General features: G+C 47.7%; 2 protein-coding genes across 2 annotated transcripts in view; both read right to left on the reverse strand.

Moving 5' to 3' along the window:
• LOC149280708 (protein Aster-C-like) overlaps positions 1-3069 on the reverse strand; it is a 44814-nt gene extending 41745 nt beyond the window's left edge. Inside the window, exon 1 of the mRNA XM_089500126.1 lies at positions 2920-3069. Coding sequence (XP_089356252.1) covers positions 2920-3069 — 150 coding nt within the window. The remainder of the gene's footprint in view (positions 1-2919) is intronic.
• Positions 3070-8634: 5565 nt separating this feature from the next.
• Positions 8635-16714, reverse strand: LOC149280711 (V-type proton ATPase catalytic subunit A-like). Its single transcript, XM_089500105.1, has 14 exons — positions 16633-16714; positions 16044-16172; positions 15356-15570; positions 13809-13946; positions 13567-13718; positions 13051-13213; positions 12394-12502; positions 12185-12307; positions 11887-12001; positions 10743-10806; positions 10226-10429; positions 9633-9727; positions 9157-9328; positions 8635-8727 (listed from the first exon to the last, which is right to left on the reverse strand). The coding sequence occupies exons 1-14, from the start codon at positions 16712-16714 to the stop codon at positions 8635-8637; spliced, it is 1854 nt and encodes a 617-aa protein (XP_089356231.1).
• Between the last annotated feature and the right edge of the window lie 10358 nt (positions 16715-27072).

Genomic DNA, 27072 nt, shown 5'->3' on the forward strand with positions numbered 1-27072 from the left:
AGCGGGCGCAGAATGTTAGGAGCCGCGTACACTGGCGTCACTTTACCCCGAAATGTATACACGCCAGTCCCTGTATATCGAGGTTCTAAAGGGACAATGTACGCAGCAGGCAGCTGTATAGAGAAGAAGCTCAAAGGAGAGAAGAGAGAGAGGAGGTGGAATAGAGAGGTGACGGAGGAGAGACGAGAAAGAGAGAGGGGGGGGGGGGGAGATGTTTAAATACCAAAAGGGGTTAATAAAGGACAGGAGGGAATTTATTCCAAAGGAGGAGAAAACAAGAGACCGGAATCTAACACTAGAGGATCAGAGACTGAGATGGAATGGAAGGAAGTTTTACTTTACTGAAAGGGTGGTAGATAAGTGGAACAGCCTCCCAGCAGAAGTGGTAGAGGGTAATAGTGAGGGAATGTAAACATGCATGGGATAGACATACGGCTCCTGAAACTAAGACGAGACCAACGACTGATTAAGGTTTGAGGCTTTACAGCAGGAGAAACGGGCGACTAGACGGGGGGGCCGGATGGGGCCGGCGGGTTCTAGGTTTCGGCAGCAGGCAGCTGTATACTGAGTTTGTGGAGGGACTGTGTATGCGGCAGCGGGCTCTATCATACCGCTGTCTCTCATATAAATAATGTGTATGGAGATCACACGCTGCGAGATGTCTCTTAAGAGTGATGGCTGTCAGAATTCTGTACGATAAACGTCTCGGTGCCGGATTAACCCTCTCCCAGCCGGGAAGTATGCGGGGCTTTGGCAGCCTGTGGCCGGTGAGGGGATATCCCAAAGGTTTGCGCTGCTACTTTAAATTATTCCCAACAATTTCATGCTGCGTGTATGAAATGAGCCCAGTCCCCCAGCTGTGCCCAAAAGCGTTCATCCCAAACGGCATATGGCAGTTTAAACAGGAGCCTGTTGAGGTCTGCCCATTCCGAGTAACGGCCGCACAGGCATCTTACCTGCACCCGAGGAGGACGGATCTGCCCCGGTAAGGGTTAAGCGCTCCGTGCAGGCGACAAGCTGTCACTCGCCCTACCTGGCAGCTCGACGGATGATTCCGTCTTAAGGCAGGCAGAGCAGCTCACCTGGAACATACCACTTCTACAAAGAAGGGGGGAGCTCTACGCAGAAACGCAGGAACTGGAGCATTGGAACCGTGGGAGGTGTATGAAACTAGCATTTTTTGTTAATTATAAAATGATCACTGCTCTAATTACGGTTATTTTAAAACCCAATGGCTAAAGAATGAAGAATAATAAATGTCCCATTTCTGGCCTCCCCACCTCTAGCCTCCTGTTTTTAAATTAGTTTTCTCTTTATTAGATATTTTCTCTGGATAAACAGGAAAAACTCCAGACTAAAGTCACAGAACTTTCTATTCAGCGGAACGTGGAGAGAACTTTTGGAACTGTTATAACGGGTTCTAGAATTGTTCCAGAAAACAAACTTGGATTTCGGGGCTGTATAGTTGGCAGTTCTGACCCAAAGAGTCCTCTGCGTTTAATGTCACCGCGGCGGAGCCCTTGGGGTCCCTGTTTAGCTTTTGTCTTTCTAAGCAATGATGCTTCTGACTGGTGCAGGACTCACAAAAAACCCAACTCCCTATTAGTTTCAATGGGAGAAATACAAAAAAATCTCATTGCAGACTTTAGACATAATAGCTGAATCTGCGAGTCCTGGAGAGCTGTTGGGTTCATGTTGATGAATACATAGATCGGCCCCATCCGGCCCCCGTCTAGTCGCAAACCTTAAAGACGCAAACCTTACTCAGTCGTTGGTCTCGTCTTAGATTCAGGAGCCGTATGTCTATCCCGTGCATGTTTAATACCCTCGCTGTATTACCTTCTACCACTTCTGCTTGGAGGCTGTTCCACATATCTACCACCTCCTCAGTGAATAGTTCCTATGTAATATATCCAAGCATTTTCACAATCAAAATCTCTCAAGTTAAATGAAAGGGCACCTCACTGATTTATCTATACATTATACAGGGCATCTCGCCGGAGGAACACGGCCCGGAGGTGGCCCATATGGACGGCTGCCGAACCTTCAGCTTAATAAAACTTTATTTAAAAACCAGAAGAGCAAGTAAAGGGTTTGAAAACACAAACACGTCTCTCATGTTACACTCAGCAGGTTAAATACAATAGACAGCATGACGTACACAGCCCTGACCCGCTCTGACCCCTCCGGTAACCCGCGAGTAGTCAGACATGGCCCCTTTTAAGGACGTACTGTTACGTCCATCTGGTTGCAAAGGGGTTCATCTATAACCTACTTCATATTGAGATCAGTTACTGTATGGAGCTCTAAATGGAGGACTCGGCAAATGTCCTCGTTAGGCTCCGGCGCCTCCTTTCTTCCATTAAACAGGAATCCTGGCTGGTGTAACGGCTGATAATTTAGCCCCGTTGTCTAACGGTGCTAATTGCGCAGGTAACGCTAGGAGAATGTTTGTTATTTTTTAATTAACGTCGCCAATTTCCAACAATTGGATGCATTAAAAATGTAAGCGCCTGTTAAGGGATCGTGGGTGATTGCGCGAGACACGGGATCTCATGTTTCAGGCGCAATTAGATCTGTCTTCCGAGAACATGCGGAGCGGTGGATGTTTTTTTAATATTTTATAGGAAAGATAACCCCCGTGCCTGCGCCGCCCGCCTGACAGTCACCGTTCTCTGTGACCCTTCCATCTGCTTTGAACAATTCATATATTTCTTTAAATCTAATTCAATGTTCCGCCATCTGACTGCTCGTAAAACATTGTAACGGGACGAGCTCACTAAAGCCGAGCGGAGAGTGCAGAGGAGTACAGCGAGCTCGCGTGACAAAAGATGAAAACACACACATGATGCAACTTGTGTTCAGGAACAATACAGTACAGGCAGGAACTGGCCCCCGGCGGTAAGAGGGCCCTGTCACCTTCACAGCTCTCTCCGCTTGCAGCCGACTCTCACCTGTCCAGGTGCGGCTGCTTCCTCCCTGCAGACAGGTGGAGAGTCGGTCCTGCGTCAGGGACTTTCCTGGGGTAACTAGGTCCCCCGGTGGGTCATCGCCGGGTGCCTTCGGCATCCTCCCGGCCAGTCCTTGCATCTAACACACGCAGCAGGGCTGCAACTGCCATGGGGGGGGGCTGCCACAGGGGGAGGCCATTAGAGCCACCCAGCAGCAATACCCCCGCACCCATATCTGCCTCCAGATGTGACATCTTTGAGGGGCAGGACCTTCAATCCTGCCCCAGGCACCAAGAACACACGTCCTGGTGCATTGTTCTGCGCACGGTTGCTTGCATTGCGTTTCACTATATAATCTGATGTGGGTCGCTCTTCCTCGCTGAAGATTGTTTATCTGCCTGCCCTGACCTTTGGCTGGTCCACTGACCCTATAGGAATGCTGCCTGCCCTGATTTTCTGATTATCCGGACTGGTGGTGGGTCTGCGTCTTCCTTTGCTGAGTCCTTTGGAGGCGAATCTAAAAAGGGCACGATTGGTCCAAGCAGATGACCTCCTCTCTCAGGGCTCTATTTGGTCGTCTCAGTCCCTGGGTCCATCTGCGAGGCAGCATCAATACATATTCCAGGGCTATGGCGAATGTCTGCGTTCGTCTAAAGCCAACCCTCACCCCATAGATGCGCTCAGGTGAGAGACGGCTCTCTAAAGAGGGAATCTCTCCACTTCCCATGGAGCCTGTTAAAGGGAAACTCCAGCCATCGTATATTTAACATATATGATAGATGTGGGGTCCCTTTATTTTTTTGTAATGCCCCCAAAAGCATTAGCTGCCCCCCATGAAAACATTTCTCCTGCCACGTGATATATTTACTGATATATACTGATATATACATTTACTGTCAGCTGCAGCACTGACTTCAATGGGAGCGCTGCCCTGCCACTGATTGGCTGTTTCAAACAGAGAAACGCCAGACCGCGGCGTACACAATATGAAGCTGCAGCTTCTCCTGGTTTCATTTTTAGTACCACAAGTACTCACAAAGTTTCTTGAGGACCCTGCAGTCCCTTTAAGTAATGCCACGAGGTGGACTGTAACACGACTGCGTATCTCGGCTGGAATTTGGAAACCAAAACGTTTTCCTTCGGTGAGCCTTGTGTTAGTTGCCCTGCCATAGGGTTCCAAACTTTAAGTCACCCCCAAAATATTGGCCCAGGCTGATTTATTTCTGCTCTGTTTTTAATTAATTAATTCCAATAGATTGATTAATTAAAATAGGACTGTGTTTAAGCTGCTGTTCTGCTTCCTGTGAAATGTGAAACGTTGTGTCATTTATCATTTTTCAGGGAACGCTTAAATGTCATGTGACAGAAAAATTAGTCACTGATAGGCTGTTGCCACAGAAACCGAACTAAGCTTCTTAAAGGTTTCTGAGTTGATTTTACGTAATGAAACCTTCAGAGGAAAGAATAAAATGTCAGATCTTCCGGGAGACAGCAAGGCACGGTTTGCCCAAGTGGAACGGCAGCTTATTTCGAAACCACGCGAAGAGCCGCAGCCACCGCTTCCTTTTGGGGTTTTTACACCATTTTAATGATTCGGACGGTAGAAAAAGACGTGGGGACTTACCAAAAAGCTCAAGTCTGAGCCCCAGGTGTTTGGGGGCCGCTCGGGTCCAGGGCTCAGCGGATCCTCTGCCGTGTCCCGGCCCGTATCACCAGAGCCGTCTTCATTTATATGCTTGACAAAACAATAAAAATAAATAATAATGATAATCATAAAAAAGCATTTCTCCTTATTTACCCCTCTATAGAGAATTCCAGGACCCTCGACCCGCTCCCCACCCCACTGACCTTTTCCTGGCCAGATACCCTGTTAGCTTGCCCCCATTGGCCCTATTATCATACCCCCTCAATCTGTCGTCTCTCCCAGCTCATTACCTTTGTGCCCCCTCTCCATTTCAGAAGCCCCCTCATCCTGTCGCCTCTCCCAGCCCATAACCCTTGGGTCCCTTCTCCCGTGCAGATGCCCCTCTTACCTTGCCTTCACTCCCAGCCAGCTGACTCTCCGTTAGCCCGGTAAGTTGCTCAGGCTCCTCCATTACCCGGGGATCCAGAGGATGCTGGTTGCCAGGGAGCGCGTATCCTGGTCACCATAGTAACGGCCTGAAGCAGCTTCCTGGAAGCGGTGTCTGGGTATCTCCCGAGTGGCGCATGTGTGTGTGTGGGGGGGGGGATGGGTAACGGGGATCACAAAAGTTGTACGGATAGAGCCCCGTACCCCGAACGCACCCCGGGACCATGCGACTTCCTCCCCAACAGCAGCCAATCGGCATCTGTTGGGGAGGGCAGACGAAAGCCAATCGAAAGATGCTATGTAATAGGCGTGGCCACGTGGACCCTCCTGCTGAAAAATGGACCAGCCTGAGACCTGGGAATGTTTAATATCACGTGACACACACACATTAACCCATCCTCGCTATTGGCCAAAATGGGGCAATTAAGGTTGACATCAGCATCCAAATCCCCGATAAATACCCCTCTCGCCTCCCCTGATGCCCCTCTTTTCTATCACGGGGTTCTACGGCCCTAAAAGCCCCGATAATGTGTATAGAAACAGCAGGAAACGGATTTATAAATTAAACGGGGGAAATAAACCCCATTATTCTTCTAATTGCCTTCATTTGTTCAGCTTCTCTGTGTATCCGGAGAACGTCTCCCGACGGCAGGGATTTCACAGCCGAATGACATCATCACCACAAACAGTTGCGTATAACAAAGAAATTCTTTCCCTAAATGTTAAAAGCCTCTGAATCTGCCCGAATAACCCCCAACAAAAATGGGTTAAAAAAACATTATCTGCCAACATATTGGCCCCATCCGGCCCCCGTCTGGTCGCCCGTTTCTCCTGCTGTAAAGACTGAAACCTTAATCAGTCGTTGGTCTCGTCTTAGATTCAGGAGCCGTATGTCTATCCCATGCATGTTTAATCCCCTCACTGTATTACCCTCTACCACCTCTGCTGGGAGGCTTATTTGCCGTGACTCAAGGCAAGTGGAAGTTCAGACTTGGTGCAGGTTCCAGCTCTGGAACGTCTTGGAATCTTCAGATGAAGCACGTGGGGCGTCCGAGGACTTTACGAAGATCTGATAGACCAGAAGTCTATCTTTAAAGCCCAAGGGCTCTGGGGGCTGCAGACGCTCCATGCTTTTGGGGCTAATGGAGAGACCACCTTCTCCCGAGGCCACCTCCACCCCAGAGTCACTCAAACTCTTCTACCACGCATCTTAATGCAGTCCCTTTAACCCCCCAACCCCACTCACTGTATCACCGTAGTGCAGGTATTTAGTAAAAGCTTTAACGCATTTTCTGTACCGTATTAACCCTGCCCATATCATTCTAAGCCCCCCCACCCCGTTAGGGAGAAGATGGTGTTTAAAGGGACACTCCCGCGTGGCCTCACCACCGTCATGGATCCTTTTAGGGGCCACAGCTGAAGGCAGCCAATCAGGGTTCACAGATCCCCCAAACCGGCGCCGGGCTGACGCTGGAGATGATTGGCTGCGAGTCTATCGCGTGAATGCAGGATCAGCCCAACGCATCCCCTGCAGATTAGGTAGTTGTGGGGAGGAAAAATGCATTAGGGGGGATTCTGTAGGAACCCTCCAGTGTTTGCAAGGAGAACCACACAATTTAAAGGGGCCACACAGCTATGAGGTGCATTAAGTGCATATGGTGACGGGAGCGTCCCTTTAAGAGATTAAACCCTTTGGAATGTATTTAGAAACATTGTTTCTGGTTTTAACAAAATCAAACATTTTTTTAAATTTAAATTCATATTTTATTTTGAAGAATTTCAACAACTTTACACATATTTCAAGTCACAAAATCAGAGCGCTAGTTATTTATTTTTCTATTCTTTCATGCCTTTCATCGACTGGAAAGAAAGAACCGATACAGTGAAGCAAAAAAACCCAAACAAGACAACAAAGACTGAACAAAAACACAGAAACAATAAATGAACGAGGAGCCGCTGAGCCCTGCATCGCCCGCCGGCTGCTTAAAGCACAATAAATACATTGGTTTTCTTTATATTCCGCGTCATACTTTATCTCACCCCGGTGGTCTCAACGTCACGGCACCAAATACAGACAATTCTACCCAATACGAAGGATTTAGTAGAGCGACGCCATTAGCGTTTATTCCGGGGTGGGGTGTATTTCATCCGATTCCCCGCGTTCTAAATATCTATGGAAGTTCATTTTATAATGCGGATTTAGTAACGCTCGCAATCCGTATTCGAACATTACCTGCCTGAACACAGGTGGGTGTGGTCTGACACCTGTGATCAAGCAGGGAGTTCTAGAATGGTTTGGGAACAGAGGACAGAGTCGGTTTACGTGGTTTACACCATACCTGGGAACATACAGGATCCAGCGGCCCTGTTTGGGACGCCGATGGGCGGTCCTGCTGACATCGGTGGGCGGGGCTAGTTCCGCATGCAGGAAAAGGTATTGCTTGGAGAAGTGGGCAGGGGGGGGGGCGCGATTGACGCGGCGCCTCACCTGGAGAGCTCCCAGGTATGGTTAACACCTTGAGTGATTGAAATATGACATCACTTCCTGTCTTTTATGGCGTTACTAAAGAGAATATTTTTTTGTACCTGTACAAAAGACCTTAAAACCTGGGATATTTCTCACCGAAGATGTTGTTTTAACGCTGAGCGTTCGCGCCCCTACTCTACAAAGTAGCGTATTTATTAACGGGACTATAGTTGTTAACCATTTCCGTACCGATCGCAGTGCAGCCCTAGCCAGATACAACTATGATTCCTGAACTCTTAACGCTCTCCCTTTAAACGTACTTTTCTATCATCAAATATACAGCATGGAGGCTGTAAAAAAAAAATAAAAAAATGGGGTCCACGATCATAATATGGTAAATGGGCTCCGAAAAAACCATGGCGTGGTAACCCCTTCAGCACTGGTAGGAAGAGAGCATTTTTCCCAGTAAGGCTCTGTCCTTGTTATTAGCGCCTTGGGGCAGGTCGGGTGGTACGGGGCTAATCCCCTGTTGGCAATGTCTATGACTTAAAAGAGAACTCTGATGCTGTGATTAACCTCCATATATAAAATCCAGGGTAGGAAGCACAATAAGCATTTACCAGAGAAGCTTACACTCTAACACGGTAATAATGACATCATGCGGCGTTACACAGGAGAGCAGCATGTAAGCGCTGCTTGGAATGCGTTACTAAGACCAGAAAGTGGCTTTTACCCCTACGGGGTGCAGCGCGGGGGGGGTATTGTAATACCTTTTACAGTTACATTTGGGGACAAGAAAGACGTTTTCCGGCACGAGGAATAAACGCGTAATCTCTTCAGAGCGACAGCGGACAGCCTTAAAGTCACGCTGCTTCACAATACCTGGCAATGAAAGGGTTAGGAGGAACAGGAAGGCGGCCGTGACACGGAATCGCTCGCCGCGTGTTTTACACCAATGGGAGAACAGCTACGTGGATCAGCCAAAAACACTGGAATGGACACAACTGGATCGGGCGACCTACTAAAGGTGGGGGGGGGGGGGTGAGATCTCTGCAGGGGCCCCGGGGGTAGGTGCAGGGGCCCCGGGGGTCGGTGCAGCGTCTGGAGGTCTGAGATGAGTTGGTTGAGCTGGGCGAGAGAGGCTCCTAATCCTCCAGGCTGCGGAAGGCGTTCTGCATGTCTTCCAGCAGCTGGGCGTAGTCGGCCTTAATTTTGGCTTCACCATCTTTTTCCGGGTCCTACAAATTAAAACAGACATGGATGTTACCCGGGAGGAGGGCTCATGGGGCAATTAACAGTAATGCAGAATAGCGTGTTTTTAGGCTACTTGGGGTTATATATATATTCCATCTGGGGCATTTCCTGCAAATTCCCTTCTGTTTCCCATGATCCCCCAGTGCAGGCAGCATCTGAATCCTCCCGTCAGCCCAAGCAGGAAGTTGGAAGCCGCTTCCTGTTCTCTCCCGTCAGCCCAAGCAGGAAGTTGGAAGCCGCTTCCTGTTCTCTTCCGTCAGCCCAAGCAGGAAGTTGGAAGCCGCTTCCTGTTCTCTCCCCGCGTTGTTTTAGCGGACGGTGCATGAGCCTCTAGCGCTAGAGATTGTTTCCGGCTGCGCAGGTCCCTCCGTAACGCTATTATATCTTATATTCTAGAGACTTAACACACGCACCTTGAATTTCATGGAGGTCAGTCTGTACAGAATATCCCCCATTTGCTCCCTGATTATGGACCACGTGATCTTGTTATCGCTCTGCGCCGTCGTCTCCACCGCGCGCCGCGCCATGTCGTAGAACGCGATCATGTTATAAAGCATGCCCACGGTCTTGTAGAAGGGGCAGAACCTGAAGGAAAAGAAGAACGATGCAAAAAAAAAAAAAAAAAAGTTACAGAATATATTATGGAGCGGTTCGCGCATCTCACCTGATCGCATGGAGCTGAAGATATTGTGGTCTGGCTCAACATAGGTTGGGTTAACATGACCGAGGACATACCTCGTATTTTTAATTATGTGCGTTATTTTAAATAAAATAATCTATGGAATATTTCTGTACGGCAGTAAGGGAAAACAGCAGCTGAGACTTGGCGTAGAACCCCGCCGAGAGCGCTGGGGCGGCCCTGACGTGTAAAGCGGGCGAGCGCTCTGACCTGTCGTACGGGGTGTATCCGTTCTGCTGCAGAAAGTCGTCTTTGATCAGCTTGGCCACCTCCAGGGTGATTTTATCCGTTTCTGCCAAAGACGCCTAGAAGAAAACAGAGGCCGTCGTGACGAACCGAAGCCAAGAGACTCCCAGAGAGACATCCCGGCCGTCTCGTGGCCTTCAGAGCTTTCTTACTCCTTCAATGCATCTGTCTACTCCTCCTCTGCCCCGTACGCCCACAGATTTACCTTTTTAACTTCTGCATCATCTACCCCATCCCCCCCTCTGCCTGTACCCCCAGAGGTAAACCCTCATACCCTTCCCGCCAGGTACCCCACCATTGACAAGACCTCATCTGCCTATACCCCCCGTGCTGAACCCCCTCTTACCTTTCCAACCACTTACCCCATCGCCGCCAGGCCCCCCCTCCACCTATACCCCCCGTGCTGAACTCTCTTACCTTTTCCAACTACCTACCCCATCCCGCCAGGCCCACCTCTGCCTATACCCCCTGTGCTGAACCCTCTTACCTTTCCGTCTACTTACCCCATCCAGCCAGGCCCCCCCTCCCCTTATACCCCCAGCGCTGAGCCGCCTTACCTTCCCAACCAGCTGCACGATCTCCGCCAGGTCCTCCTCTTCCTGCAGGATCTCCTTGGCTTTGGTCCGGAGCGGCACAAACTCCTGGAAGTGCTTGTCGTAGTATTCATCCAGCGCCCGCGTGTACTTGCTGTAGCTGATTAACCAGTTCACGGAGGGGAAGTGCTTCCTCTGGGCCAGCTTCTTATCCAATCCCCAAAACACCTAAAAAAAACCCACCAAAAATATGAACATTTTGTTACTTGGGAGCACAGAAAATCTAGTTTTCCACAAATATTTGTGTAATTTAGGGACCATTGTGACCTTATAAGGAGCCTGACGCAAAAAAACAACCAGAACGGCCTGACTAGTAGCTCCAGTCACAGGACAGTCGGTAGCTTTTCTTTCAATGTTTCTGGAGTATTAAAGACCCGTGACAGGCAAGTCTCACAAGGGCTCAGCTACGCCAGGAGTAAGGGTGCCTGCGAGGTCCATCCCTGTCCAGATTCATCCAGCGATAAACCCGTTTTCACTTTACCTGAACGATGCCCAGGGTGGCAGACGTGACGGGATCTGAGAAATCACCACCGGGGGGCGACACGCTGGGGAGGAAGCACAGGAGACCCGCGTTGTGCAGTTAGTGAATTTGCCCCTCGAGTCCCAATCACACCCATGATTCCCCTTCTCTATGTTTTGTGACCCGCAGATATTACATATCGCCTTTTCAAGCACAGATTGTCTCTTAATGCTTTTTTTTGAACAGTCTGCCATTATAAATATGTAAAAAAACCAAAAAAACCTTTGCTTATTCATTTTATTTTCGCTTATTTTGCTTTTAATTCCTTCCACAAATTAGGTCTAAAATAAACAAAACCCTGATTTTTGTTCAACAACATCCCCCGAATAATATCCGACACACACATTTTTTTCTTATTTTGTACTTTGGATTGGGGGCAAGAAAGAGGTTTTCATTTATATTTCTAGTAGGAGGGGCGCCTATTTTTTACATCGTTTAATAATTTTTTTATTATTATTATTTTACATTTTGTTTTTGAATCTTTAAAGACCTCGGGGATCTCTCTTGGAACTGGATGATGCCCCTTACAATATATTTCATTCATATTTATTTTTTTACTTCTTTAAATTTATATATATTGTCATACGCGGTTTCTCCCTCCTTTCGCTTGGGTCCTCGCCGCTGCCGATCAGTAAGCAGGACTCCGCTGCCCTGCATTGCTGATCACAGGACCTCCTCAGGGGTCTCGGGGGGGTCTGGACAGGCTCTGGGAACCTTTTTCCCTGTGAATGTTCTTGCTGGCGGTGTCAGGACCGGACGCTGACTGTAGAGAACATCCAGAAGGAGGATTGGCCATTGACTGCTATTATGATGTAATCGGCGCTCGCGTCAAGCGCCATTACATCACATCAGTAAGCAGGAAGATCCCGAGAACAGGAATTCGAGTTCCCGGCTCCTATTATATACACACAGAGAGCATATTTAATTCTGTTAACTACATGAACATGGGGCCATTTAGTGCAGAGAGGTAGTTCACGGCAGGGGCTACACACAGGAGCTGCCCCAATGCCCCGGCATAGCTTCCTCCAGTTATACAAGTCCATATGAATGAGCAGTCTAGTAAGGTACCCCCCATTCCTTATAACCGAGACCCCCGGACACTCACGCTCCCACAATGCTGACACTTCCTTCTCTTTCTGGGTTTCCCAGACACTTCACGCGGCCGGCGCGCTCGTAGAAGGAGGCCAGACGGGCTCCCAGGTATGCCGGATAACCGCTGTCTGAACACGGAAGAGACATATCACAGTCATACAATCCGTGTACATTATAAGAGAAAGCCAAATTAAAGCTGCCGTTCCACTCAAACTGGCAAATTATTCTTGGCAGGTCTCACATTTGATTCTTTCCTTTTTTTTTTTGGGGACGCAGTTACCGTTTACGCTCGTGGTCCGGCCGTTACTCACCAGCAGGCATTTCAGCCAGACGACCGGAAATTTCACGGAGAGCTTCGGCCCATCGAGACGTAGAGTCGGCCATCATACTGACGTGGTATCCCATGTCACGGAAATACTCGGACAGTGTGATCCCTGAGACAGAAGCAGGTTATTAATGGGGTGTCCGGGGTCTTGAAACCTACCGAGCCCCGGGGGGGGGGGGGGGGGGCAGCCCTTACCCGTATAGATGGAGGCTTCTCTGGCCGCTACCGGCATGTTGGAGGTGTTGGCTACCAGCGACGTTCTCTTCATGATGCTCTCCACTTTCCCGTCTACTTCCATGGTCAGCTACAACACGAAGGGGAAAAGACCGGCTATGAGAGACAGTTCATGCCATGGAAACCCCCAAAATAACGGGAAAACTCCCCAATCCCAGCCTTGAAATGACTGCTTTTTTTATAGCATAGAATCTGTCGCTCTGAACGTCGGAACAAGAGCCGACGTCCCACGAAGATCTGCTTTATCTTAAGTTCCGTGATAAACCACATATCACTTCCTGACCCATTTTGCCGCTTATTAGCATAAAAAAAGAGCATCCTTTGCATCAGATTATTTGGTGAAATTTGGACTTTTCCATAAAAACCGCTGTGTGACCCCAAACTTTTGATTGGGCATTTAGAACAAAGGGAATTCCATTCCTATATATCCTGTATATTCATAAGAACACTCTACTGCCCCTAAACAACGTATACGACATACTTCGTACATCTCCAGCAGGGAAAACAGCCGCAGGCAGAGGAAGGGGCAAATGCACATGGGGTGGGGGGTTACTCCGCTTTCATATGCATTAGAGTACATCTGATTGCTGAAGGGTCCCATTTCCATTACATACGGACCTCTGGAAAGTCTCTGAGTACTTCGGACATCTCGTTCCCTCTCTCTCCGCATCCGACGTAGATGATGACATCACTGTTTGAAAACTTGGAGAGGGATTGTGAGATCACGGTTTTACCGCAGCCGAAAGCCCCTGGGATGGCGGTGGTCCCCCCCTGTACGCACCTGCACGTTAGAGAGAACAAAACGGAAAGATGAACCCTTCGGCGAGGAATAAAAACATTATCTGGCAGGACTTGACAAATTCCAAGAGCCCAAATTTGTGCGGCCCCGCAGTAATGTACAGCAAGAATATAACTGAACGCGTATATCGGTGGGTTTCAACCCAATAAAAAAGGGGGAGTTTAAAGCAGTCAGAAGATTTTAAAGCAATCAGAACCGAAAGCTGTAAAAGAAGTTTACCAAAAGAGTGGTGGTTTTGAGGAACGGCAGCCCAGCAGAATAGGGCTAGAAGCAACACTGCTCGGAACTCTCAGCATAGCGAGACTCTAATAAAAGCTTTTGGAGGAGTTACTCACGGGAACAGAGCGTCGAGAACTCTTTGGCCGGTGAGCAGAGGGTGATTTGCCGGTAGTTTCTCGGTGACGGGTCGGATGGTTCTCACCGGCCACACCTGAACCATCGTGAACTTCTCCTTCACCCCCTCGAACTCCAGCTCCAACACGACATCCTGCGGAGGAGAGTGCAGCTTACAGACCCGCCGCCGAGTACCCGCCGCGTACAATAAAGAGACAGACGCCGACTACCGGCCGCCGCTCACCGACGTGTCGTAGTGTCCCGGAGGGGCCACGTAGGTGACCGTGCCACGGTTGCGAGGAGGCAGCATGATCTTGTGTTTGATGAGGGAATTCTCAAACACCGTCCCGTAGATATCCCCACCGGTGATGTGACTGCCAACCTGCGGGACAGACCAGTGATATATTACATATATATTACACATATACACACACGTATATATATATATATATTACATATACACACACACGCACATATATATATCTTACATGTACACACGCACATATATATATCTTACATATACACACACACGCACATATATATATCTTACATGTATACACGCACATATATATATCTTACATGTATACACGCACATATATATATCTTACATGTATACACGCACATATATATATCTTACATGTATACACGCACATATATATATGACATGTATACACGCATATATATATATTACATGTATACACGCATATATATATATTACATGTATACACGCACATATATATATTACATGTATACACGCACATATATATATTACATGTATACACACACATATATATATTACATGTATACACACACATATATATATTACATGTATACACACACATATATATATTACATGTATACACACACATATATATATTACATGTATACACACACATATATATATTACATGTATACACACATATATATATTACATGTATACACACATATATATATTACATGTATACACACATATATATATTACATGTATACACACATATATATATTACATGTATACACACACATATATATTACATGTATACACACACATATATATTACATGTATACACACACACATATATTACATATATACACACACATATATATATTACATATATACACACACATATATATATTACATATATACACACACATATATATATTACATATATACACACACATATATATATTACATATATACACACACATATATATATTACATATATACACACACATATATATATTACATATATACACACATATATATTACATGTATACATATATACACACACATATATATTACATGTATACATATATACACACACATATATATTACATGTATACATATATACACACACATTACATATATACACACACATATATTACATATATACACATATGCGCATACATGTGAAGATTGTCACTATTATATTACAAAAATAATGCTGAAAAAAAAATATTAAAATATATATATAAATAATGCTGATATTAGTTCTTTTTATTTTGGGGTTATTCTTGAATTAATTATTTTCTTTGTCTTTTGTTCCATTAGTCAGTAAAATTAACAGACAGGTATATCTGTGTTTAAACTCTATATGGCGATAATACTTTTCACATGTCGACACTTTGTGATTCTGGGATGATACGATGTAACGCCACTCACTATTATTTCTTCGATTCCTTGTAACAAACAACTCTGGAAAAGCTTTCAATAAAATATATATATATATGCAGGTAGATCTCAGAGAACACTCCGAAAGCCCTTTTTTTCCCTCCCCATTGACAGGCACGTACCCGGAGACTCTTGGAAGGGGTGAATTCCCACTTGATGTCTTTGCTCAGGGCCGACACGTTGACACCCCTGGGAATGTAGATGCTCTTCGTCGAGTCCGTGATGTCTTTCAAAGGTCTCTGAATGCCATCGAAAATGGATCCCATGATGCCAGGGCCAAGCTCAACCGAGAGGGGTTTTCCGGTACGCAGGACGGGATCTCCGACGGACACGCCGGCTGCGGGAGACGCGCTCAGGAAAATCCGGAGACCCTGTAGCAACACTGGACTCCATAGGGGTCCCAATACCCCCCCCATGCCAAATTCTATGTTTCAATGTATTGCATTTTTTATTTTTTTTTAAAGAATCCCAGTAATCTCTCGTACATTCAAAACGTCTCCGTATTTCCATTTCCTATGTACCCTAAAAATCAACAGAACCTATTATTCCTACCATTTAAGATCAAATAAAGTACGAGTATCTCGTCTAAGATTTTACTACATTTAAAGATTAAAGTCTACAAAAAGCACGAGTACCTGACGGCCGACGGGAATCGGGTCATTTGCCGCGTTTAAATCGTGTAAACGGCTGCAAACCCGCCTCTGCGTTTAAACGGCCCGGAAGCCGCGCAGCGATCTGTATTCAGATGCGATAAGCCGTACGCGATCACGGCGGGGAGGAACGCGGAGCCGCTGGTCAGTAAAAGGATACAGGTCTCTTCGTAGACTTGGATGGTGGCCATATCTCCCTCTAAGCGGATAATTTCGCCGACCAGCTCGCTGTGTCCCACGCGCACCAGCTCGTACATGGCGGCGCCCCCCATGCTGGACGCGGTGACCACTGCCGAAGAAACAGGCTTGGTCAAACACCAGGGGTCAAAGAGTTACTCTTAGAATGGCTTTCTACTGCTTGTGGAGAGGTTTGGCATAGATGGCATGTCTTATTAGAGACTTATTGGTCTTTATTCCTCCCCTGGCTGACCCAGGAAGAGTTATCAGTGTTCAGATAACATAGCAGCGATTGGCTGGTGCTATTCCCATGTACCAGAATAGGAAATCTACTGAGCATGTGCAAGGAGCATACTGAGGTACGACCCCGCCTTTCAGTGGAGGCGGCTGGGGGCGGAGTCAGTGGAGACAGAAGTCTCTTTTTCTAATGCTAATAACGAAAGAACGCCTGCACCGATCCCCACGCGATTAAACGCATTGGAGTCCATTCAAAACAGGCTTCCATGCGCAGCTCACAGGAACATTACCGGTAACATATATATTTGTAAATAAATCACATAACGGACACCTACCAGGTCCTGACACCCCGTGTACGTATCCAAACTTGCTCTCCTTTTCTTCATCTTGGATCCTCAGCAGTTTAGAAAAGTCCATTCTTCTAGTTTGACCGACTTAAGAAAAAAAAAAAAATCATTCATGCGCAAAAAATTATCACACAGGAACCATGTAAGCAGGACAAGAATGGGTTAATATAAAACCCCTGTCAGTGAAGAAACCTTAACCTCTTCACTACCAAATACCTTCTCCGTAAATCTGATATTAACGGTGAGTCTCCACTGCCCCCAGCATATTTCTTATTACCGAGCGATTCGAAGTGAAAGCTCTTCAGCCACGGAGGGCATCGTTACCTTAGTCAGGCGCAGCGTCTTGCTGTGGAGGACGTGGAGTGTAATCCTGCAGGTACAAAGCAGGTATGTGTTAAAGGGGCAATAACCAAACTATGAACCAATCATGTCAATTCAAACATGGAAGTTTAATGTTACGGGGGTTGGGGTATCATCAGTTTCACCGCCCCGTACAATAGCAGACGGGGGCCGCCATCTACATTAAAAGGGACACTCCAGCCATGATAAGGAGTTTAATGTATATGATAGCCGAGGAGACCCTTTAAATGTTGTGGTGCCCACCATGCAAATGCATGGAGGGAGGGGGGCTAACAAGACCACCACCTGCGCATGTGCAGAACACAATCCCAATGATTCCAATGGGGCCCCTTCCTGCCACTGATTGGCTGCTTCACATAGCTCTCAAAGGCTCTGTATGCCTGGCAATGAATGGGTTAAGCATCTGCAGACACCTATGTGAATATTTTCGCTATTTACCTACAGTAAACGGGAGAGGAAGGCATTTAGCTGAGGGAAGCATTACTTCGGCACCATCAAGGGTTAATAGTTGTTAACAAAATGCTCATGGACCCCAGTTTGGAATCTCTCAGCTGAGCGCCAACAGTCAGGGGGCCAAAGGGCCACGAGAGGGGGGGCTGTGTGCTAAAACAACCCCGTGGCTGGTGGACCCACCGATCTTATCCACCTCAGGGGAAATAACCCCCCCCAGTACTTGCCCCTCTCTCGCCCCCGATGCCCCTCTTTTCTAGGAGGTCAGAATGTTTGCTGGGTATGAGGGTATCGCAGGGTTCTACTGCCCTAAAAGCCCCGATAATGTGTATAGAAACAGCAGGCAACGGCTTTATAAATTAAACGGGGTAAATAAAAAACATTTTTTTAAATGCCCTACACTGATACCCCGACCACAGCCATGCCTCTAACCACACCCACTGAATCAAAAGCGCCCCTTCTCCGGTCATTTTAAGTTCTGAGACTTTTGAAGCCCCCGTGGGCATTATGTGACCCCCAAATCCCACCATGCCTAGCAGCCTCACCGCGTTGGAGAAGGCGGTACTTTGTATGATCCCATCGGCTGCTCCGCTCTCCTGCGGGCAGGGCCGGCCTTAGGCTCTTGTTTGAAGAGGCAGAGGGGAGGTGTAGTTTGGGGGGGGGGGGTAGTTTGAAGGGGCAAAGGGGGGGTAGTTTGAAGGGGCAGAGGGGGGTAGAGAAGGAGAAGGCGCCAGAGGAGTAGTCCGCACAGGGCGCCACAACGCCTAAGGCCGGCTCTGCCTGCGGGACCCCCCCACTGCCGCCCATCCCACCCATCCAAACACACGTGGCCCCTTTACCCCCCGACTGGATGCTCATAGTAAAGCTTTATCGGCACGATTTATGCGCATCTCGTTAACACGGAACTTCCTGTTGAATACTCAGAATTTAAAACTAGAAGAGTTCTTGTGCAAAAATAATTCCAGAAAAGCAAAACTGCTGGGTTTTTTTTTTTTGGTTTTTTTTTTGGGGGGGGGTGCTTAGAAACCAGCAGGGGCTACATTTAAATTCCCGACTGGCTGGCAATGATGATGATTATGCACTAAAATCATAGACCCGAGTAAGCAATCCGCGGGGCTCAGAACCACAGCGCGCCTGATACCATCAGAGGGAAAGGTTGCTGCCACAGCAGAAGCTCATCGCAGCCTGCAGCGTAAGAGTTTAGTTATGCTACAGCCTATGTGCGGACATTGACGGGGTAATACTATAGCGCGTCTGCGCACGCGCAAGGTGTTAATGTCTACTTCATGGTGGCAGGTAGATTATTTTTGGGATTTTGTCTTTAAATCTGGAACGTTCTATACAGAGCTGAACACCTCGTTAAAACAGACGGCAAGGTTTAGAGGTCGCACAGGGATGAAATAAACGGAGAGACAGCGGATAATAACGCGGGGCGAGTCAGATGAAAATAAAGATGAGGAGGAAAGAAAATGGAACGTTCCATCGGATCGGCGGCAAAGCTACACGAATCAGACTAAAATAGTTATATTTTCATCAAAAAAAATCATCGTTTCTTGGAGATAGCCCAATACATTATCCTTCCGTGTAGCACGGGGTTAATGTTGATAAAAAGAGAAATATTTTAATTATAAAGCTCTGCGCCATCACACGTCATATACCACGCATGCACCGGAGGACACGCTTACCCCGCCGCTAAACGTGACAGCAGCTCCCGGATGAGCCGGGGGGGGGGGGGTTTGGATGAGCGGGGGGGGGGGGGGGGGACACGGACTGAGTGGTTCGAATGAGACGCGGCGATGCCGTCCGGTCTCCTGATCGCTGATTCACCGGAGTTTCCAGTTCAGTCACCAGAAGGGGAACTGCAGCAATAAATCACCGCAGAGACCGAGCGCCGCCAACAAGCTTAACTCCTTACTGACCATTTCAATCCGCTGGACTGACAGTGAGCTCTGCACTGTACAGTGTGCACCTATTAAAATCCATTTAAATGCATTCATTCAGCTCGTTAAAGGGCCAGTCACAAATCTCCAATATAAATAACAACCTCTCCTCATATCAGATTTGAAAAGCCCCCGCGGGATACACATCACTGCCCTGTCACGACGTCTGACGCTTGGCCATGAGACGGGGCATCTCTGCCAACGCATGCCCCCTGCTGCACCCGCTAAAGGGCAAAAAAAGGACTCCGACAATAATATTTCTTTAGCATCAATAATAATTTCATTTCTGTATATTGTATGATTTCAAACACCACACTGAGCTGATGCTTTATGGCAATGCTAATGAAGTCCATTCCTCCATAGACTTTCATTAGTCAGAGAGTCCGGCTGGGTGATTAAGACTGAGCAATTCTATGGTTTCCCCACAGGCAGTATGATAAGGAGTCGGGGGGTTTAGTAGATCGGGGATCAGATAACAGAGCGAGAATCATTTAAATGGCTGATATGCAGCTGCGATCTACTCACACCACAAAAAAGTATAGAATTGGTCTACAGAGCACTAAATATAAATATATTTTATCGAAATGTAAGGAATATTCCCAGAAGTAACAGATACAGCGGGATTCCATCCAGAGACCCCTAAACCATAAAAATCTCCCCACCAGAACGCATCACTAACTTTCTATGAGGAGGTAACGCGAGGATAAACCTTTTGTGCAGATTATCCAATTCTTCGCTTTCTTTCTTAAAAATAGACAAATAGAAAGGCTTTGTCCCATGCAGATGCTCTTTGGTCCGGTCCCTTTGAATGAGAGCCGGGCTCGGCGTGTAATTGCCGGTGTTCTGGAGTAATAAGCGGTATGACCCAGATGCCGTCACATGATATAAGAAGCCCATTCATCCGCTGGTTCCGCTTCACGGCTTAAACAACAATTACAAAAACAGGAGAAAGAAACCAATATTTAGCCTGAACCGACGCCATCTAAACAGCCACAGCCATTAAAAATCTCCATTTTAGAGTTTTCATTGGATTTTTACGTAAATGTTTTTTCCACAGGCGGTAACGTCACAAGAAAGACCAAAATAATGGCCAGAATATATAGTTTTGTTTATATATATATTTACACCACGCTAAGCTGATGCTTTATGGCAATGCGAATGAAGTCCAGTCCTCTTGCATAGACTTGCATTAGTCAGTTGGGTGATTTAGACTGAGCCATTCTATTCTTCCCCACAGGCAGTATGATAAGGAGTCGGGGGTTAGTAGATCGGGGATCAGATAACAGAGCGAGAATCATTCAAACGGCTGATATGCAGCTGCCTGAAAGCTTTATATTATGGGTCAAAAACACTAGAACTATGGTAATAAAAGAAAACAGGAATATTTTAAAATGGTTAATCTGATCCGAGGAATAAAAAAAATGGTGGGGGTTCCCAGAGCCGTATGTTATGTTATATTAATATTTACAGTATCTGAAACCAGAAAATTTCGTCTCCAGCACTGAGGGTTAAAACCTGCAGTAAGGTTGCGCGCCCCCTCCCCTTCCCGGTCACCGGGTGTCACATGACCGGACTCTCTGCACACCGATCAGCTGACGCGGTCACCTGACCCCGTATGCGCACAGCTACCAGCCAGCATCGTATCCAAGCATGTGAGGCGTACGGGTCACGGCCGGGGCCAAACCTCCTCACTAACCGCAGCGATTAATTCGCGGATACCGAGCGGCACAAAAATATTAATAACGGGCAGACCCACTAAACAAGAACGAGAAGTAAAAGCTCTTCAAGGGACCAATCAGCGGCAGGAAAGCTTGCCTACGGAAAACAATGGGGGCAATTTCGGGATTCGAACAGACCCCCGACGTACCTAGTGGGGGGGGGTATATGAGGCGCAAATAGATAAGTTTAGCCGAACACTTCTCCCGCGTGGAAAAAAATACACGTACACACACACACACACACACACACACAATATATATATATATACACACACACACACACTGCATTTCCACAGGGGGCAACATGGAAGTTTAAAGGGACAAATCAGCTATCATACGCTTTTAGTGTATATGACGGCTCAATATCCCTGTAACAGCTGTAGCTTTGGATTTCATATAAAGCCAGGCAGACATCCGAACCAAAACCATCCCGTTTGTTTCCATGGCGACTGCATCACATTTAAGATCTTGTCCCTGAATCTTTCAGTATGCGTCTCTCTCACTCTCTTTACGTCCTTTAAGAGATAACCGACGGCCGGGCACGATATACCCGCTTGGAAACACATTGAATACCCAGCCCTCGAGGGCCGCAGAGCAGCAGGTTAGTATGGAACACCCGGCGGAGCGACATACAAGCTAAACGATTAATATTCGGAAAGGTTAACGATGATCGATATTCTGGAGGGTGGACGGAAATAAATTAACCCCCGAAACCCCATAACCATCGTACGAAGGTTTATCACAGAGTCACAAACTTCTCTGCAGTTCACAGGAGTGAATGACGTGAACCCGCCTGCTTTTAAAGGGTTAATGGCCGACTGATGGAACAAACAGCCTTTCCGGCCGGGCAGCAACCGCGTTTTCCAGCGATCAGGTGGAAAATTGGAAAGGTAAATCCCTGCGTGGTATACCCCGATCACACGGCAAGCAGGACTTGCTGGCGCTGACTGAGAATGCTGAGAGTTGCAGACTAGACGGGGGCCGATCTGCCGGCAGGGTTCCCACACAGTTCTAGTTCATACATGCGCTGAACCTAAACCTCTACAAAGGATTATTGCGGGGACTTATTATTTGGAGTTATCTGGAGCATTTCCATAGGCATTGGTCACAGTGGTTAAATGGTTAAAGCAGCTGAGCCATCTAAACCAACCCTAAAATCCTCTGCCAGCTCTCCACTGAACAGCGCCACAGAGTACGATGGCGCTACTAACAACCCTTTCTTCTGACATAGATTTCGCCCCTCCATCATGCTGGCAGGAAATGGGTTAATAAGGGTACTAGATCTCTTTCGGCATCGACAGATCCTGGTCAACGGGATCGAGCATCAAAACCATTACCATAGACCAGGGGCGTCCAACGTGTGGCCCTCCAGCTGCTGCAGGACTACATCTCCCATAATGCTCTTTCAGCTAAGAGGCTGGCTGAGGAGTATGGGAGATGTAGTCCTGCAGCAGCTGGAGGGCCACACGTTGGACGCCCCCTGCCATAGACCCAACGGCACATAAAAGGTTGAAAGGTCACCGTTTTGCCCTCCATTGCCCGCTCACGGAAATCCCCCCCCCCGTCACAGAAATGATTAGATTCCCCCTGACCGCAGATAAAAAAAAAAAAAAACACCTGCAACGCGCCTCAAAGGGCAAAGCGGCGGAACATCATTCATTTTTCTGGCAAATTGTTAAAACTGCCAAAAATAAACAAAAATATGAATAAAATTATTTCTGATGATGGGGGGAGGGGGCTTTTATATTTTATTAGCTCCCGTAGGAATAACGTGCAGGAGGCCCGATGAATGACAGCCGCTCCCGGCCTCACGATCTCCTTATCAATGAATGCATTAATGAAGAAACGACATGATTGGGAATTCTGCCCCTGTGCCCATCTACCTCCACCGGTGACGGGTCATTGGTTACCACCGGAAGCCACCGGATTACATTTATGACGATGGCTGGGGAACTTTGAATGAGAGATGCACCTATATTCCATGATTACGGTAAGGTGGGTCCCCCGAGACCCGTCTTACCTGCGTGAGGGTATCCGGTGCTGCTCAGAGAACCGGCTCCGTGTAGCAGGCCCGGCCAACGAAACGCTCAGACTGCGGATCAGCACCCGTCACCGATCAGCTGACAGAAACACCCACCCCCCCCGTGAGCGATGTCCCGACACATCCGGCTGGAAGAGGAAGCGGCCGCCGCTGCCGCCATCTTTGTTTTAGGCGCTCTGCCCTTACCCCCTTCCAGAATAATGCCGTGGGTTAGTCGGGTCAGTGCATGTAATATAATATAACTGATTCTGGGGACAGTCCCCTAGAGGAACCCCTAAACATTTCTCTAAAGAATCACTGGATACTTTGCTTTAAGAGTCAGGAAGTTTATTAACCCCATTAATACCCGTATGTAACCATATACCTGCCATAGGAAATGTGGAAACCGTCCTGCTTGCAGATGGTGTGGGGTATATTCTCTAAACTAGACTCTCGTTGCTAGTCATTATTGTACCCGGGAAGTCTCTGAGTTTTTGCCCCAATCTCAGGGTGAAGCGGCAGATTCTCCAGGTCACATCCGACTGTCTGGATCCGACTGTATGACCTATTCTCCCCTCGCTGTGATCATATATAAGACCCCAGGGTGGTGCTTTTGCTCCCTTTATGTTATGGTTGATATCCCTGCTTGAATGCAGGTGACTCAATTAAGTGTATCTTTAAATAATGACATGTGACGGTTTACATGACAGCAAGTATTAAAGTCATTTGGGTAACGCATTCGGGAGTCACTACATAGAATCTTCACAATGGGCTATTGAAGGGTTAATATTTCAGTCTCGGGCCACTCAGAAAGCTCCCAGGTGAGGGCCAACACTAGCCAGTATGTTTAGCGGCTAAAACTCAGAGGTCTGAGCTGGCCCTGTATAATGCATGATTCAAAATCTAAAGAGACTTTCAAGTGCCTTCTTTTATTAAACAATACATTCCACGGGGGCGGGCCCAGCCAAGCACATCCTACAGCAGAACCCCCCATACCTGGCCAATCAGGGTGCGGAAGGGGCAGGGCTTGGGAGGTAGCGCTACTGTACATGCGCACGATTGTAAGTTCCTGCGGGATCGGGGCCCTTCATTCCTCTTGTATCTGTATGTCAGTTGCTGTGTTGTACTTGTCGTTATCTGTAACATTTTCTTTGTACAGTGCTGCGGAATCTGTCGGCACTATATAAATACATTATAATAATAATTCTGCCTGTGCGGTATGCGTTCTCCCGTGTCCCGGGCATCGGAGAATGAATTCGGGAGTGCGGGACGGATCACATGGCAGAGCCGTGATCGGAAGAAGGAAATCATATATTTAAATATCTTAATAAAAATGTAAAGAAATGTCTGAAACCCCGGCTTTTTTTTTTCCTCAGGACGTGTTTAAAGCGTGTTACTCGTGTCCTGTAGGGGGCAGCACCTTACATTCTGTGCTTTAGGCAGAAACCCCTTGCCGGTTCTGGGGGCCGTTAAGCCGAGTAGGAAATGTTTTATTGGATAACCGAAAGTGGCGTTCGCTGTGACCGCCGCTTCCTTTCTTGTAATGTTTAGAACCGGAACGTGAAGCGGGAGGTGATGGTTACCCTGCAGTAATGAAATTGCAGGTTATAGGCATACCTGGGAACTTGTGGGCCCCGGCTTCCCGGCGTCTACCCTGGCCAGGACTGCCGCTGACATCACCTCTACCATTTCTGCTGGGAGGCTGTTCCACTTATCTACCATCTTCTCTGTAAAGTGTTAGATTCCAGTCTCTTGTTGTAACTTTTCTCCTCCTTTTAAAATAAATTCCCTCCCGTCCTTTATGAAACCCCTTTTATCTCTCTCTCTCTCTATTTCTCCCCCTCTCTCTCTCTCGCTTCTCTCCCCAGAACTGGGCATTTTGAGACCCCTCAGTCTTTCCTGATCTTTTTTATCCTGTAAACCATTCCCCATTTTAGTCGCTTCCTCTAAACTCTTTCTGGAATGTAAATATCCTTCTGCGGATGGGATCTCCAGAACTGTACCCACTACTCTAGGTGAGGTCTGACCAGAGATCTGTCTTACCACTGCCTCTCGGTAAAATATATATGCACACCACTGGTCAAAAGGTTTGGGGTCATTCAGAAATTTCCTTGTTTTTGAAAGAAAAGCACATTTTCCCCATAAAAATAACATGAAATGGATTAGAAATCCAGCACGGACTGGGTTAATGCTGTAAATGACTATTTTTAACGGAACCTTAGACGCGCACCTGATGTAAAAGAAAACGTGATTCATCAGACCGGCGCGCTTCTTCCGTTGCTCCGCGGTCCAGATCTTATATTGCCCATTGCAGGCGCTTTCGGCAGCGGACAGGGGTCAGCATGGGCTCCCTGACTGCTCTGCGGCCCCACAGCCCCCATACGCAACAAACTGCGATGCTCTGCGTGTTCTGACTCCTTTCTATCAGAACCGGCGGTAACTTTTTCAGCAGTTTGAGCTCCAGCAGCTTGTCTGTTGGATTTCCCCCCACGGAACGGCCTTCACCCCCCCCCCACGTGCGCGCATCAATCAGCCTCGGCCCCCCCATCACCCTGCCGCTAGTCACCGCTTTTCCTTCCTTGGAGCCCTTTTGACTGGGAACCCCCCCCCCAAGTTTTGGAGATGACCCCGTCGTCTCACCATAAAAACTTGGCAAAGTCGCTCGGATCCTTACGCTGTCCTGCTGTAACGACTCAAACCTTAATCAGTCGTCGGTCTCATCTTAGATTCAGGAGCCGCATGCCCCCCAACTGTCCCGATAATTAAAAAAAATAACCTCTGCTGCTGTGGACTACTCTTCTAATGATTCTCAGCCAGCATCACGGTGGACACCTGTCTGACTGAGAATCATGGGAATTGTAGTTCACAGCTAACATCTTCAGCTTTACTGATTGCAATTCCCATGATGCTCAGCCAGCATCATGGAAGCAGTATGTCCGGCTGAGCCTCATGGGAATTGTAGTAAACAGCAGATGATATGACAGGTGTTAGTTGTCAATTACAACTCCCGCGATGCCTAGTCATGGTGGACGCCTGGCTGAGCATCATGGGAATTGTAGTTGTGGAACGATCTGGGACAGTTTGTGACGCATCATGATTTATAGATAATATATATGAATGTGAAAGGAAACCTCGTCAGATATAAACAGACGTTAAATGAAAGTATCACTGGTTTCATGGGGAAGGAAAGTACCGTATTTAATAGAATGGATAGGTGGGGCTATGACGTCATTAAAAATAACTCTAATGACATGCACAGCAAATCAACAGCTGACCGTTAGCTCTGTGACACTCGCCCGGCAGAATGTGTGTTTGGCAGCCGTAAAGCGATACAGGAGCCAATCGCTTCAGGATGGACGCTGGTGATTGGCGGGACACGGAGATCCAAACGCAAGAGAAACTATGCAACTCTAAAGCAGACTGTATTGCAGGCGCTACTCTTGTTTGCGTTTAGAAACAGTTCTGCATTAAAAAATATACGCTTTACGGAACGAGCGCCTGTTTAAAATTAGAAGCGATGCTTTCCTCGCTGAGCTCGTTTTCTCGGGCGTTTTGAGCTCTGCGCGGCCACAGCAATTCCTCCATGGGCGTTGCTGGGTGGCAGGCGCTGTGCGCGTGCGCATCTTACCATACGCACGCGCGGTGTGTGCTTTCCGGGCTTAGGCGGTCTCTGATTGGCGGGTACAGTGTGCATGCGCAGTCGTTCTCCCGGCTCGGGGCCTTGGCGCCATTCGGCAGGCAGAGTTGAAGCGCGTGCGTGCGGGCCGGTCACGTGTTGCAGGTGGGGAGGGCAGTTGAGAGTGTGAGCCAAAGTGACCTGAGAGCGGGGGGCATTATCTGCCCGGGCTGGGGCAGCACCGAGACCCCCGGATCCAGCGGCCGCCGCGGAACCTCAGAACGACTGTCACACAGTGTGGCCCCCACAGGACAGCCTGCAGAC

Source organism: Sceloporus occidentalis, unplaced genomic scaffold (assembly GCF_023333645.1).
Source record: "Sceloporus occidentalis isolate IW3139 unplaced genomic scaffold, rSceOcc1.0.p SCAF_148, whole genome shotgun sequence".
Lineage (NCBI taxonomy): Eukaryota > Metazoa > Chordata > Lepidosauria > Squamata > Phrynosomatidae > Sceloporus > Sceloporus occidentalis.

What these genes read in the sequence shown, in the direction of transcription:
- LOC149280711 (XM_089500105.1), bottom strand. Translation starts at nt 16,714, where the DNA reads ATGGACTTTTCTAAACTGCTGAGGATCCAAGATGAAGAAAAGGAGAGC. An exon ending in TACTCAGAGACTTTCCAGAG is followed by an intron (nt 12,503 to 13,050) that starts GTCCGTATGTAA and finishes TTCGTGTTGTAG; the next exon opens with CTGACCATGGAAGTAGACGG. An exon ending in AGTGTCAGCATTGTGGGAGC is followed by an intron (nt 10,807 to 11,886) that starts GTGAGTGTCCGG and finishes CTTCCTCCCCAG; the next exon opens with CGTGTCGCCCCCCGGTGGTG.